Source organism: Drosophila nasuta, chromosome X, assembly GCF_023558535.2.
Source record: "Drosophila nasuta strain 15112-1781.00 chromosome X, ASM2355853v1, whole genome shotgun sequence".
Classification (NCBI taxonomy): domain Eukaryota; kingdom Metazoa; phylum Arthropoda; class Insecta; order Diptera; family Drosophilidae; genus Drosophila; species Drosophila nasuta.
In genome coordinates this window covers 27,384,545-27,399,060 of record NC_083459.1, presented here as the reverse complement: position 1 = coordinate 27,399,060, position 14,516 = coordinate 27,384,545, and the positions used below count along the sequence as shown (strand labels likewise).

Below are 14,516 nucleotides of genomic sequence, written 5' to 3'. Positions count from 1 at the left end.
TGTGAATTTATATGGAATAAAAAATAATTTAGCTTAAAATTCTTAAATTGCATTTAATCTAAATTGCAATTAGCTAAAATCGTTCTTAAACTTGTTTAATTTAATATGCATTAATAGACCCGCTTTCTTTCTCTCTCTTTCCACAGGGTATACGCACATTAAAATGTTTGGCCAAATTTGTATTGGTCCATTAGAATCAAATTATGCTGCACTTTGGGCATTTAATTTGTATCGTTGTATTTGATTTTGTGTGTATTGGAATTGAAATTGAAATTCTCAGTCGCAATGCTTAAGTTAATTTTGATTTTATGGCTTGTTGTATTCTAGATCTCTCTCTCTCTCTCTCTCTTTCTTTCTTTCTCCTTCTCCCTCTCTTTCTCTCTAGCTTGTATTGTATTGTACTTAAAATGCTATTAACTCGGCAAAAATTTAAAACTTGTGCGGCTTTTTTGGCTTTACGGTCTTTGCTGCTTCTATTTCTCCCATAGAGTTGCTGCCCTTTTTTCTTAAGGGTGGTAGAGGAAGCAGAAAGATGGGTGCAGAGGGGTGGGGAGGGGTCTGTTTTTAAGCGTCTACTTAAAAATACATTTACACTTTAATGGCGCGACAAAGCGAGCGAGAGCGAACAACCAACAAAAAAAAAGCAAATCAAAAAGAAATTAAATGACCTTTTCACATTGCCACAATGAACGCGAGCAAACACACACACCAACACACACACACCCTTGGGTTGGCAGAGCTTAGTCTATTGGCCAATTGGCTTCTCCGTCTAAGCTATTTGCCTCTGTTTCTGTTTATACCCGCTACACATAAGGTAGAAGGGTATCAGCTATCTTTGAAATGGTATATTTTTCACTCTGTGGTATATTTGGTACTGTAGTGGTATATCGATATACCAAATATAAAGTTCGCTTCAAATGAGTATGTGTACAGTATGTATGTAACACACAGAAGTAGTCATCCGCTACTTAATCTGAAATATTGTTTACTGTTGTAGTATTTTGTTCTGCAACAGTATATTAATATACCAAATATAAAGTTCGCTTCAAATGAGTATGTGTGTATGTAACTATCGATTTCTGGCGTAATTCGTTATGTTTTGAGTATGATAGTGAATCGATATCTGGTATATTTTGAGTATAATAGTATATTCACATCTGGTATATTTTAAGTATATTAAAATATCGATGTGTGGTATATTTTCTAATAGTATACAGATATAACAAATATAACCCTTAGTATATTTTTGTATTTTTATCGATATCTGGTATTATCGATATCTGGTATATTTTGTATTCTATGGTATATTTTGAATATAATAGTATATGGATTTTTGGCGTAATTCGGTATGTTTTGAGTATGATAGTGAATCGATATATGGTATATTTTTAGTATAATAGTATATTCACATCTGGTATATTTTAAGTATAATAAAATATCGATGTCTGGTATATTTTCTAATAGTATGTGTTGCTTTTAAGTATATTAAAATATCGATGTTTGGTATATTTTTGAATACTACACAGATAAAACATATATAACCTTTAGTATATTTTAGTATTTTTGCCAATATAATACTGCACTTTTATAGCAAATGGCTAGCGGGTATCTCACAGTCGAGCACACTCAATTGTAACTTCCTTTCTTATTTGTTTTTTTTGTTATTTTTTTCGTCTGAGGGTCTACTACGTGACGCCGTTGAAAAGGCCAAACACAAAATACAATACAAACACAACTCTTGGCCAATATTCAATGTGTGTATGTGTGTGTGTGTGTGTGTTACTTTGTATGGCATTCAGCGTTCGATTGGTCTATGACAAGTCATTCATATTTAATGTGCAACTCAAATTGTTTAGCTTTGCCTTCTGCTTGCAACACTGACTGTCTCTGCAATGTGTCGACGTGTTTACATTTGCCACAGCTGTGAGTACTCTTCGAGTTCTCTCTCTCTTTCTCTCTCATCTCTCTTTCTGTCTCTTTTCACCTACCTCCCCAGCTTTACCTTAAGCAAACTATGTCAAAAAGGCATAAAAAAACAGCTGTACCAAAAGTCAATTGTTGAATTTTGCTTTAAGGGCCAACAAAATGTGAGCAAAGCTCTTTATTTTGGCCATTACAACTAAATGCTTCTCATATTTATTACTTCGATAACAAAGACAAATAAATTCTGGCTGCAAAGTCATTGTTGCAAATCGAAATTTGGTCACCTATTGTCTGAATTTATATTTGCAAAGATTCTTCACCTAAACTAAACTATTTTAGCAAATAAAATTAAGACAGTTGCTAGAAATATTTTAAATCATTTATGCATTTTATTTATGAATTTTCAGTAATACTTCTGATTCAAATTCTTTAAATATATTTGGCAAAATAAATTCAAAAAATGTTGATGGCAGTTTACAAATGTATTAAATAGTCTCCGAAAAGATCTTTAAGCTCCAAATATTATTGATCACTTCTGAAAAATGTTTATGCTCAATTCAAATTCACAAAATATATTTTGCAAATTCAAAATAAGAAAAGCTTAAGGCAGTTGCCAAATATATTTATATTTGTCAGCTAAATATTCTCTCAATGTTTTCAGTACTTTTTATGATGCTTAAAAATATAATACAAATATATTTTAAAGCATTCAACCCTGAAGAAAAATGTTTACGTTAGTTTTGTGATTATTTTCAAACGTAATTATTAAATTTTGAAAAGTTTCCAAGTAGTTGAAGTAATTTATCGTGGATTTTCTCAATTTTAAATTATGACTAATACAAGTTGGAATAAAAATGTTTAAATACTTTCAGCATAAATGCATAAATATATAAATAGTTGAAGTTGATAAAACTCCAACTTCATTTGAGTTTTGCAGTTGGAATTTAAATAGCAAATCAAATAAAATATTATATAGAACTCTGAACGCTGCGCATGCTGAAATTCACACGAGTGTATAAAAACGGAGGCCCAAAGGCTATTGGGCTAAAGACTGGGCGTGGCAGGCAATGGGAGGGGATAAAGCAGAAGCAGCATTCGAACAGTGTTCGTGTGTGTGTGTGTGTGTGTGTGTGTGTGGGAGGAAAGTGGGAAACTTATAAAATATCTGCAACGAATACAAATTCAATTCATGAATAAATTTTAATGTTGTGCCTTTGGCTATTGCTGTTCTAGCTGCCTCTGCTTTGCTTTTGTCGATGCTGAAAGTTGTTGCTAATCTCCCGCGGGTGTTGCCCCACGGTGGCATAGATAGAAAGAGACAGACAGAGAGCAAGAGAGATATTCGCATTTTATAGATATCCATCGCTGGATTTGTTTTCCGTTTTCCGTTTGCTGTTTTTTCTCCCATTTTCCCCCATTTTGCATTTCGCATTTCGCATTTTCTGTTTGTGCTGCTGATTTGCCACACTCTCGGATAATTACAGCGCTCGCTTTGAACTTTAAAATCGACCAGCAGAACAGCACTTCTTCACCCTCTTCCTCTTCCTCTCCCTCTCCCTCTTCTTCTTCTGTGTCTGTCTCTGCCTCGTGCCTCGTGCTACTTGTGCCTATTATGCCACACTGTGGCATGCGAGCATTTTTCGGCTTTAACACGCCGCTAAGCTGCAGCTAAGCCGCCGCTGAATGCCGCCATTGCCAAAAGTTTAGTCATTCCTCCTCTGCCTCTCCCTCTGCCTCTCCCTCTGCCTCTCCCTCTGCCTCTCCCTCTGCCTCTCCCTTTCTCCCTCTCTCCCTTGGCAACATAATCACAAGTTAATCCCCCGTGTAACTTTAGAGCTTGCAACAGTAACAGTAACAGGGACAGCGACAGCAACAGCAACACAAGCTGAAGTTGCGACTTCACAACGAAGACGTCACTGTTCGAACGCAGATAAGCAGCTAAAGCCAATGGCTCTCCACTCTCCCTTCCCTTCCCATCCCTTCTCTTTCCTTTCCATCCCTGAAAACTGTCACCCCCTGGTATACTCAAACTCTGTTTTGTTTTCATCCTCTGCGTTAGATAAGCAATAGCTCAATGTCGCTGCAGCGAATATTACAGGTTTTTCTCTGTTGCTTGCGAGAGAGAAAGAGAAATCGAGAGAGAGCGAGAGAGAGAGAGAGAGAGAATATGATAACCGAGGTAGTCACAAATCTTTTCATTTCATAGCAAATAATAATATTATATTTATAATGTTAGACAGAATAAAAAATGTTTAATTTATGTTAAGAAATATGTCCGCAATATTTTCAAGTTATGAATTTAACATTTACTTGACATAGGTTTCAGCTATGTTAACAAATAAATGCCGAAATTTGTTAATTGAAATGTTTGTGAATTATGTATTCGTTTGTTATGAGATTAGGAAATGAAAGATGAAATCATTTGTTAACATTACATGATCTTTTAATAAAACAAAACAAATTTAAAATGAAAATGGAAATCATTCAACGACTCCCATATTATGTTAATTAACAGTTTTGGGAATTATGCCGAGAGAGTTGTGTAATTTGCTCCATGAATGTATTAAATATATTAAATGGAAGTTGCATTGATCAGTCAGCAAATTAAGCAAAGTATTGACAGAAAAATCTGTTAATATATGCAAATGTAAGAACTTAAACATTTAATAGTTAATTAACATAAGAATGCTGCACTATGCAAAAGGCGAACCCCGTTTTAGAGTGGAAAATGATATTGGAAAAGATCGAAATCTATGCTTTGGAAAAATACTAAAAAAAAATACTCAAAATTAAGCCATGTCAGAAGAAAACTATATGTGAAGAATATTAAGAAACCAGAAATTAATGGCAAAGAGTTCATCAACATGCCAGAGAAAATGCGAATAGTGAAGAAGAAAAGCATGTGAAGCTCAAGTTGCATTAATTTGACATGAAATGTTGCATTAATTTGCAATCAAAGAAAAGCAGAGAAAACGGATAAAAACCTATGGCAATGTTTCATGCAAAGCAGAATGCAAAATCACTCAGCAAACTTGATGGAAGGTGAAAGCTGTTGACCAACCAGTAACTGTAACTGTGACTGTGACTATGTTTTAGGCCAAGCTGGTAACGAGTGAGTAACTGGTAACGAGTCACAAGAAGTGAGAGAGCGAAGAGGTTACATTAAATTGCAGCTGTTGACCAACCAGTAACTGTAACTGTGACTGTGACTATGTTTTAGGCCAAGCTGGTAACGAGTGAGTAACTGGTAACGAGTCACAAGAAGTGAGAGAGCGAAGAGGTTACATTAAATTGCAGCTGTTGACCAACCAGTAACTGTAACTGTGACTGTGACTATGTTTTAGGCCAAGCTGGTAACGAGTGAGTAACTGGTAACGAGTCACAAGAAGTGAGAGAGCGAAGAGGTTACATTAAATTGCAGCTGTTGACCAACCAGTAACTGTAACTGTGACTGTGACTATGTTTTAGGCCAAGCTGGTAACGAGTGAGTAACTGGTAACGAGTCACAAGAAGTGAGAGAGCGAAGAGGTTACATTAAATTGCAGCTGTTGACCAACCAGTAACTGTAACTGTGACTGTGACTATGTTTTAGGCCAAGCTGGTAACGAGTGAGTAACTGGTAACGAGTCACAAGAAGTGAGAGAGCGAAGAGGTTACATTAAATTGCAGCTGTTGACCAACCAGTAACTGTGACTGTGACCATGTTTTAGGCCAAGCTGGTAACGAGTGAGTAACTGGTAACGAGTCACAAGAAGTGAGAGAGCGAAGAGGTTACATTAAATTGCAGCTGTTGACCAACCAGTAACTGTAACTGTGACTGTGACTATGTTTTAGGCCAAGCTGGTAACGAGTGAGTAACTGGTAACGAGTCACAAGAAGTGAGAGAGCGAAGAGGTTACATTAAATTGCAGCTGTTGACCAGCCAGTAACTGTAACTGTGACTGTGACTATGTTTTAGGCCAAGCTGGTAACGAGTGAGTAACTGGTAACGAGTCACAAGAAGTGAGAGAGCGAAGAGGTTACATTAAATTGCAGCTGTTGACCAACCAGTAACTGTGACTGTGACCATGTTTTAGGCCAAGCTGGTAACGAGTGAGTAACTGGTAACGAGTCACAAGAAGTGAGAGAGCGAAGAGGTTACATTAAATTGCTGCGCTGGCAAAGGCTGTAAAATTTTATTGGCCAGACGAAAAAGGCTTTGTAGTAAAGAGTGAAGGAGAGATCAAGAGGAGGCCAAATATGCGGTTAGCTGTTGCTAACTGAAACTGTAACTGTGACTGAAATGAAGATGGGAGATGGAGAAGCAGCTGGCAGCCATAACGTGGCTTAATTTTGAAAAGACGCTTTGATTTGCGCGAACTGAGCTGAGCTGAGCTGAAGCGAAGCGACTTGCAAATTTATTGTCAAGTATAAAATGTAACGACCACGACGAAGAAAATGGGGGGAAAGGAAAGGTGAGAGCTGAGCAGGTGTGTGTGTGTGTGTGTGTGTGAGCCATGGGCCATTGGCCGGGTTAACGGCTGCTGAGCTGAACTGAAACAGTTATTTGCACTTGGCCCGGTTACGTGCCGAATCAATTGAGTGGCTCCGGAGAGAGAGAGAGAGAGAGCGAGAGAGCTGGATAGAAACGCTGCTGGTAAACACATAAATCATTTAAGTATTCCCAGTTACAACTGTATAGGTGTGTGTGTTGGTGTGTGTGTGTCAGCTATGCAAAATTGTTTGGGCTGCCATTTTTGGCATTGGCTTTGGGCCCCCGTTAACTGTTCCCTGTTGATGTTGCTGTTGCTGTTGCTGTTGCTGCTGTTTTGCCCCCCTCGAGGCAATAAAATGGCTGTAAATTCCTTTTTATTTCGACTTGCCACGTAAAGGGGCATGCCACCAGCCAACAGCGACTGCTGTGGCACCTGCTTGGCATGCCAAATTAAGCCAGCCAGCCGAATGTTGGAAATTCTTGTAGCTGGCGCCTAAAATCACACAACGCTTTTTGCGCCACTTCAAATGATGCATATTTGATGCGTGTTTTACATATGCCAACAACAACCATGCCACACTCACACACACACACACATGTGTGTGTGTGCACACATTTGTCAGTGACAATTTTCATTAATTTAAAAAGCTAAATAAATTTTCGCTGGCAGCAAGCCGCAACTATTTTGTGTGTTGTTCAGCGACAAGCGAAACTCGTGTCGAACACACACATACACACATACAAGCACACACACACACACACACACACACACACACACACACACAAACACATACACTCTTAAACACTTTGAAGCTTGGCGCCGAAATGCGGCAAGCGGCATTTTAATGGCATGCATATGTAAGTGACTTTAAATGGATCGACCACCCACACACAACAATCAAACACACCCACACACCTACATACACCCACACACATATAAACACACACCTACACACATGCTCGCACCTGAGCAGAATTGCCTTTCATTAAAGACACGCCACAGTTAAAAGCAAATGCTTCGCTTTGGCTTCGCTTCGGAGACAAGAAAAATCAACAAAAAGTTTGCTTCGCATTTCTCAATGTTGTTTTTTTTTTTTTCTTTTGGTTTTCAGCCACTTCTGCTTTTTGCACTTTCGCAATGCAACAAATTGCCGCAAGACAATAAATTTATCGCAGCTGTCTTGACGCGTTATCTTTGTGCACTTTTCGCTTAAATATTTGTCTACCTAAAAAGCGAAATAAGACAACGCAAAATATATCAATATGATCTTCGTATATTTATTTTCCTTCTTTTCCATATGTAATAGTATATTCATATACTAAATATAGTATTTGGTATATTATGGTATGTTTCAAGAAAAAAAAAACTGCTGCTTCTATTGATAATGAGTGTTCTTTCTTATGTATTTCATCTACGAAATATTTGGCATAAAGATTATTTAAACTGTGTCAAAAGTAATACAAAATAAATTATTTCAAATATGATTTAACTTTCTTTGTAACAAAGATGTGATACTAGTTCGTATAAATATATACCAGATATAACATTTGGTATGTTTTAGTATTTTTTGGTATATTTTGAAAAAATAACGCGTTGAAAATAAATATGTAAGACCAATTCGTATGTATATACTGTTATCCATATACCATATAAAACATTTGGTATATTATAGTATTTATGGTATATTTTAAATATAATGCCGCGTTCCAATAAAGATGTAATACCAGTTCATATGAAATAGTATAAATATATAGCATATATAACATTTGGTATGTTTTAGTATTTTTTGGTATATTTTTTTTTTAAATACCGCGTTGCAATAAAGATGTAATACTTGTTAATATGTTATAGTATATCCATATACCAGATATGACATTTGGTATATTTTAGTATTTTTGGTATTTTTTAAATAATACCGCGTTGCAATAAAAATGTAATTCTAGTTCGCATGTTATAGTATCCATATACCAGATATGACATTTGGTATATTTTAGTATTTTTGCAGTATATATTAAGAATTGTACTGCACTATTTTGCTATTACTGCAAATGGATAATCGAGCACTCTTCACTATAGCTTTCTTAATTGTTTTGTCTACAAAATATTTGGCATGACATTTATTTGAGGTGTGCTAGAAGTTAAATAAATAAGCGTAATAGATATGGAATATTTTCTATAAAGTATTTCATTGTTTAATTTTAACTGTAACTAATTAAATATTAGCAATTATGTTTTATAAAGTTTTCTAGGTTTTTAATAAGCAGCTGTGTAACTATTTTGCTCTGCTCAAACTCTAATTGGCAATTTATGGAATTTTGTTGGAATTCATGTGTCAACGCGTGTCAACTTTGAAATGGGGGCGAAAAACATTTTTGGTCAAAGCTCCATGCTTGACAAATCAAAATTGAAACAATTAGTTTTGCGTGAAAGTTCGAAATTGCAGCGAGCAGCTGTTGTATGTTTTATTTATTAGATGCATGAGACACAAAGTTGAAACAAACTCATTAAGCGACAGCAACGAGTGTGTGTGTGTGTGTGGGTGTGTGAGTGTGAGTGTGTGTGTGTTGTATGCTGTCACGGTTACTCAACTTCCGGCGTCTACTCTTTCACACTTTCTCTTGCGGCTGACAGGCAACCTGTCCTGTCCTCTACTCTCCACTTCTGTTTGCTGTCGTATTCTATCCCGCAGCGCAATTGCAATGTGTGTGGAGAGAGAGAGAGGGAGTGAGGGAGACAGCACACACTTCCTGCCACACACACACACACACATAGAAACACAGACATTAACATATACGTTATATACGTGTCCGGGAGCCGGAGATCCTTTGCCAGCATTCATGCTAATAATTTGTTGGCGCTGCCGAGGCGCAGTGACAACGTCAGGTGTAAAATATTGCTTAACACGCACACCCACACACACCCACACACACACACACACGTACGCACAACAGCTGAACGAGTGACAGAGATAGACATATATATATATTCATATGCAAATCAACACAAAAAAAAAGAGAGAGAAAACAGCAAAAGTAAAAAACAGTTGAAAGGCATTTCATGTTGCGTTTTCATTACGCCCAATTTGTAGGCAGGCACGCCCCCTTCTTCATTCTTCATTTTGTCGCTGGTTAATTTGCCTTTGATGCCACACACACAGCACGCTGCAAACATTTTGATTGAATTTTGTGCCATCGCGCAATTATATTTTGTTGTTTTTTGCCTCGCAAAGAGTTGAACGACAAAAAAAAAGATGAATATACATATATATTTGGATCCCAGCAATCAATTATTTAGTTACCACGTATCAGAGACTCACCTGCAAATTGGGCGGACAATGATCCAGCAGCTCGAGCATATGTTTAATATTCTGCGCATCCTGTATCACAAAATTCAATTCCATATCGAATTCACCGCCGACCAGCTGGAAGGAGAAAAAATGGAAGAAATTGTTATAGAAAATATGTTAAGTAAAAAAGCTACAATCAAGTGTGCTCGACAATGCGAGATTTCAATAAAAATATACCAAATTAATATACCGAAGACATACTAAAATCTACTGAAATCTATATTTGGTATATCGATAGTAGTCCTAATACTAAAATAAAAATATACCAAATTAATATACCGAAGACATACTAAAATCTACTGAAATCTATATTTGGTATATCGATAGTAGTCCTAATACTAAAATAAAAATATACCAAATTAATATACCGAAGACATACTAAAATCTACTGAAGTCTATATTTGGTATATCGATAGTAGTCCTAATACTAAAATAAAAATATACCAAATTAATATACCGAAGACATACTAAAATATACTAAAGTCTAGATTTGGCATATAATAGTGCTAATACTAAAATAGTAAAATATACTGAAGGTGACACTTGGCATATTCTCGATATATTTGGTATATTGTAATGGTATTATTTTATTCACTTCAGTATATTAGTATTAGTATCAGTATCAGTAGAAAATATGCCATACATACTATATAATATACCGAAAACTACTAAAATGTAATTAAGTGTATACTTGGTATATTATAGATTTACTAAATATAGCCTTCAGTATATTTTAGCATAAATACACATTATACCATATAATATTCCGAAGACAAAAATACACTTAAGGTAAATACACTTATTTGGTATGGTATCGACATACCAAATATAATAATATACTGATAATTTGGTATTTCGATACTATACCAAATGTATATTTTAGTACAAGTTCAAAATATACCATAGAATATAAGATATACCAAATTATCAGCCAAAATAACAAAGACTCGTAGTATGTAGGCGTTTTTTTCCCATACAAAGTGATTTCTACAATTTGTATCTGATCGGATTCAAATTTAAAGAAATCACAAATACTAATATAGTTATTAATAAATTTCATTTCCTGCAGTCACAAAGTCGTAATACCTTTCTACCCTATGGTTAGCGGGTATAAAAATTTGTACATATTTTTGATTGGCTCTCAATAAATATTGTGTGTTTACATTGCAGTTAATTTGTTATTTGACATTTATTGTGCATACAAAACTGTGTATGTTTATCGCTTGCACAGTTGTTGACTTCAAAATGCACACAAAGGATTATCAGCAGGTCATTAAATTAGTTAAAAAGCACAAAGCACAGTTCGTGATAAATCGTTTGATAATAATTGCATGCTATTTATTTAGACATTCATGCGTGACAATTGATATTAATTTGTGCTTCGGGTTCAGGTTTTCAACTTTTCAAGTTGAGAATCGAATTTAAATTTAAAGAGATGCCCAGATGCTGACAGCGACTGAGATTGGGGATGGGATTATCTCTTGCTCTGGCTGGCTGATAATCATTTTGTTGCCTCGAAACATTGTCGAGCTTAAGCTAAGTACTCATAGGCCTACGCATTTCGTCTATCTGTCTGTCTGTCCGTCTGACAAAAGGGGGTCCAGTCCATATCCTGGCAACGCAATCAGCGCTCCTTTCACAACAAGTAGCGAAATGTCACATAGCAGGCGTATAAAACTCAATCGGAGTAGTAAAAGTGAAGAAAGGTTCTAACTTAATTACGACAGACGGAGCAAAACACATTTACCACACTCGCCTCGCCATCTTCTTTTTATTTGACAGGCAATTGAATCGGCAATCGAATTCGTTGTTGTCCCGCTTGTTGTGTGTGTGCGTGTTATATAATATTTCCCCTTCCCGTTGGCCACTTTGTTGGAATCGTCTTTGGCGGATTTTGTGTCAATTCATTTTATGCTTTTTGCGCGCTTTAATAAAATCAGCAAAATAAATTCAATAAATTGATTAGAGCCAACTTTAGCGCACAAGTGTTACAAGTGTTTTGGCGTCTGTCTTCCTCTCCTTCTCTCCTTCTCTCCTTCACTCCCATTCCCTTTCCCACTCTCTGTCTGTATTTTGCTGTTTTTTTTTTCTTCTTGCTTTTTGTTGGGGGGCTTACCAACATTTTGGCTGGCGTCCGCCAGCTGGGCGCCAGTCACATCCCTTTCCTCTTAATAAGAATCCTTCGCAGTTTCTCTCCCTCTCTTTTTCTCTCTCTCTATTTCCATCTCTTTCTCGCACTCCCACTATCTGCCTTGATTCTTTGGGGCTGACTGCACTTGAGCTGTTTGTTATGGACAGCTTTATAATTATGCGGCCTTAAATCCACAGCCTTTGCCTCTGCCTCCGCCTCTGCCTCTGCTGCTTCGGGTTGCCACAACCACAGCCTAGTGGCTGCTGTGGTTGCCCCCAACTCCGCCCGCCTCACCGCCTTTCATCATCCTTTTGGGGCTAAAGCTCCCCGGCTCCTGTGCCGCTGTGCAAAACCCATTGTGGGCCTGTGATTTCTTATCACCTGATTTTGCAGCGAAATCAAAGCCACAGCCGCATCAAGCAGCTGCTTCAACAATGGACTATGCTTGGTTTGCAGATCAACTCGTTCGGCTTTAAGTGCTTTAAAATACTTTATTAAAAGTGTTGGCGCGTGCTTAAAGCGCATTAGATGGTCTTAAATGCTGGTTTTCTTTTATTTATATAGATTACTAGAACTGTTATACATTATGCACCTGTAATCAAACAAATGCTACAAAACTGTTATACAACTATTGTGCAACAACTATACTGTTTGCCATAAACTGTTATACATTTGTTATACAACTGTTATACCACCCACATTAATAAGCGCAATATTTGGTATTTCATGCTGCCTTCCTTTCATTTATATAGATTACTAGAACTGTTATACATTATGCACCTGTTATCAAACAAATGCTACAAAACTGTTATACAACTATTCTGCAACAACTATACTGTTTGCCATAAGCTGTTATACATTTCTTACACAACTGTTATACTACCCACATTAATAAGCGCAATATTTGGTATTTCATGCTTCATTTATATTGATTACTAGAACTGTTATACAGTCAATATGCACCTATTATCAAACAAATGCTACAAAACTGTTATACAACTATTGTGCAACAACTATACTGTTTGCCATAAACTGTTATACATTTCTTATACAACTGTTATACCACCCACATTAATAAGCGCAATATTTGGTATTTCATGCTGCCTTCCTTTCATTTATATAGATTACTAGAACTGTTATACATTATGCACCTGTTATCAAACAAATGCTACAAAACTGTTATACAACTATTGTGCAACAACTATACTGTTTGCCATAAACTGTTATACATTTGTTATACAACTGTTATACCACCCACATTAATAATCGCAATATTTGGTATTTCATGCTGCCTTCCTTTCATTTATATAGATTACTAGAACTGTTATACATTATGCACCTGTTATCAAACAAATGCTACAAAACTGTTATACAACTATTGTGCAACAACTATACTGTTTGCCATAAACTGTTATACATTTGTTATACAACTGCTATACCACCCACATTAATATATTACTTCTTAAAAACTAACATACAGAATCTTTGCAACAATTATACTGCTTTTGTCAAAGTGCTATACAACTGGCATACAAGTGTCATAAAAGTGTTATACAAGTTGTATACAAATTAATTAATTATTTCATGCTTGTAATACACCATTCTTAAAAACTGTTATACCACTGCAATTAATTTATTTTTGATGTCTTTAATGGTATTGTTAAAAACTGTTATACAACTTTCGCGCAGCTACCTTTGTTATTCCCAAAGCTCATGCAAACAATGCCCGTTAGTTTGCCAAAGTTTAAATGTCTTGCAATTTCGTGAATCAATTTCAAATGACAAACAACAGTTCAACCAAATTGAAAATACAGACGCAAAAAATGTGTAAATACAATAAAAAATTTAAATAAAATGAGTTTCATGAAATGAGAATGCCAGAAAGAGAGAGAGAGAGAGAGAGAGAGAGAGAACTGTTCTTATTCATATTTAAATTAAACTTTGCGGAAAGTTTTTAGCCTTCACGGCAAACAATTAAGGCAAGTTGGTTCCTAAACGCCGCTTAATTATATTCCAGCTTGGGTTCTTGCAATTCCCCAGCGAGTTTTCCCATCCCTCCCTCCTCCTTCGCCCCCTCTCGCAATCATCACGCACCTTTTCCTAGCACATTTAGTCAATTTTGAGTTCATTTAAAAAAGGTTTTTTCTCTCTCGCTTCGTGTTTTTTTTTTCGCACATTTCTTCGCTTTTATTTCATTTCATTTTATTTTTTATTTTTTTTTTTCTGCTGTTGTCTCCTTCGTTGGACAGAGAAGCTGTCGCTGACGTTTCACTGCTGCTTGTCACCTCGTCTCGCAGTGTTCCCCTCCCCTCCTCCCCCTTCCCCACCCAATCGTGCCATCTTGCCAACGCTTTTGTCCTGAGAGTGTTTGAGTTTGCTTTCGCTTGTTTCCTTCTGTGTTTCTGTCGCTTTGCGCTTATTTAAAGTAAATTGAATTTCTATTTTATTTAAAATGCGCATTGAGACGCACTAAAAGTTCTCAAGTGGCAACGTTTTGTATGCCACACGGTGTGTGGCAGGCAGCATGGAGCAAAAGGGGCATGGACAGAAGCAACAGAGGAGCCCGGTTGTCGTCAAGGGGCTGCCAGCTGAAAATTTAGCGTGAAGGTGTAAAAATTACACTTTACACTCGCAGTCTCAG

At 36.4% G+C, this 14,516-nt stretch overlaps 1 protein-coding gene across 1 annotated transcript in view; it reads right to left on the bottom strand.

Annotated features, from left to right (window-relative positions):
• Window positions 1-14,516, bottom strand: part of LOC132796536 (neurobeachin) — a 124,646-nt gene that overhangs the window by 67,600 nt on the left and 42,530 nt on the right. The window contains 1 exon segment of the mRNA XM_060807736.1: window positions 9,715-9,819. Coding sequence (XP_060663719.1) covers window positions 9,715-9,819 — 105 coding nt within the window.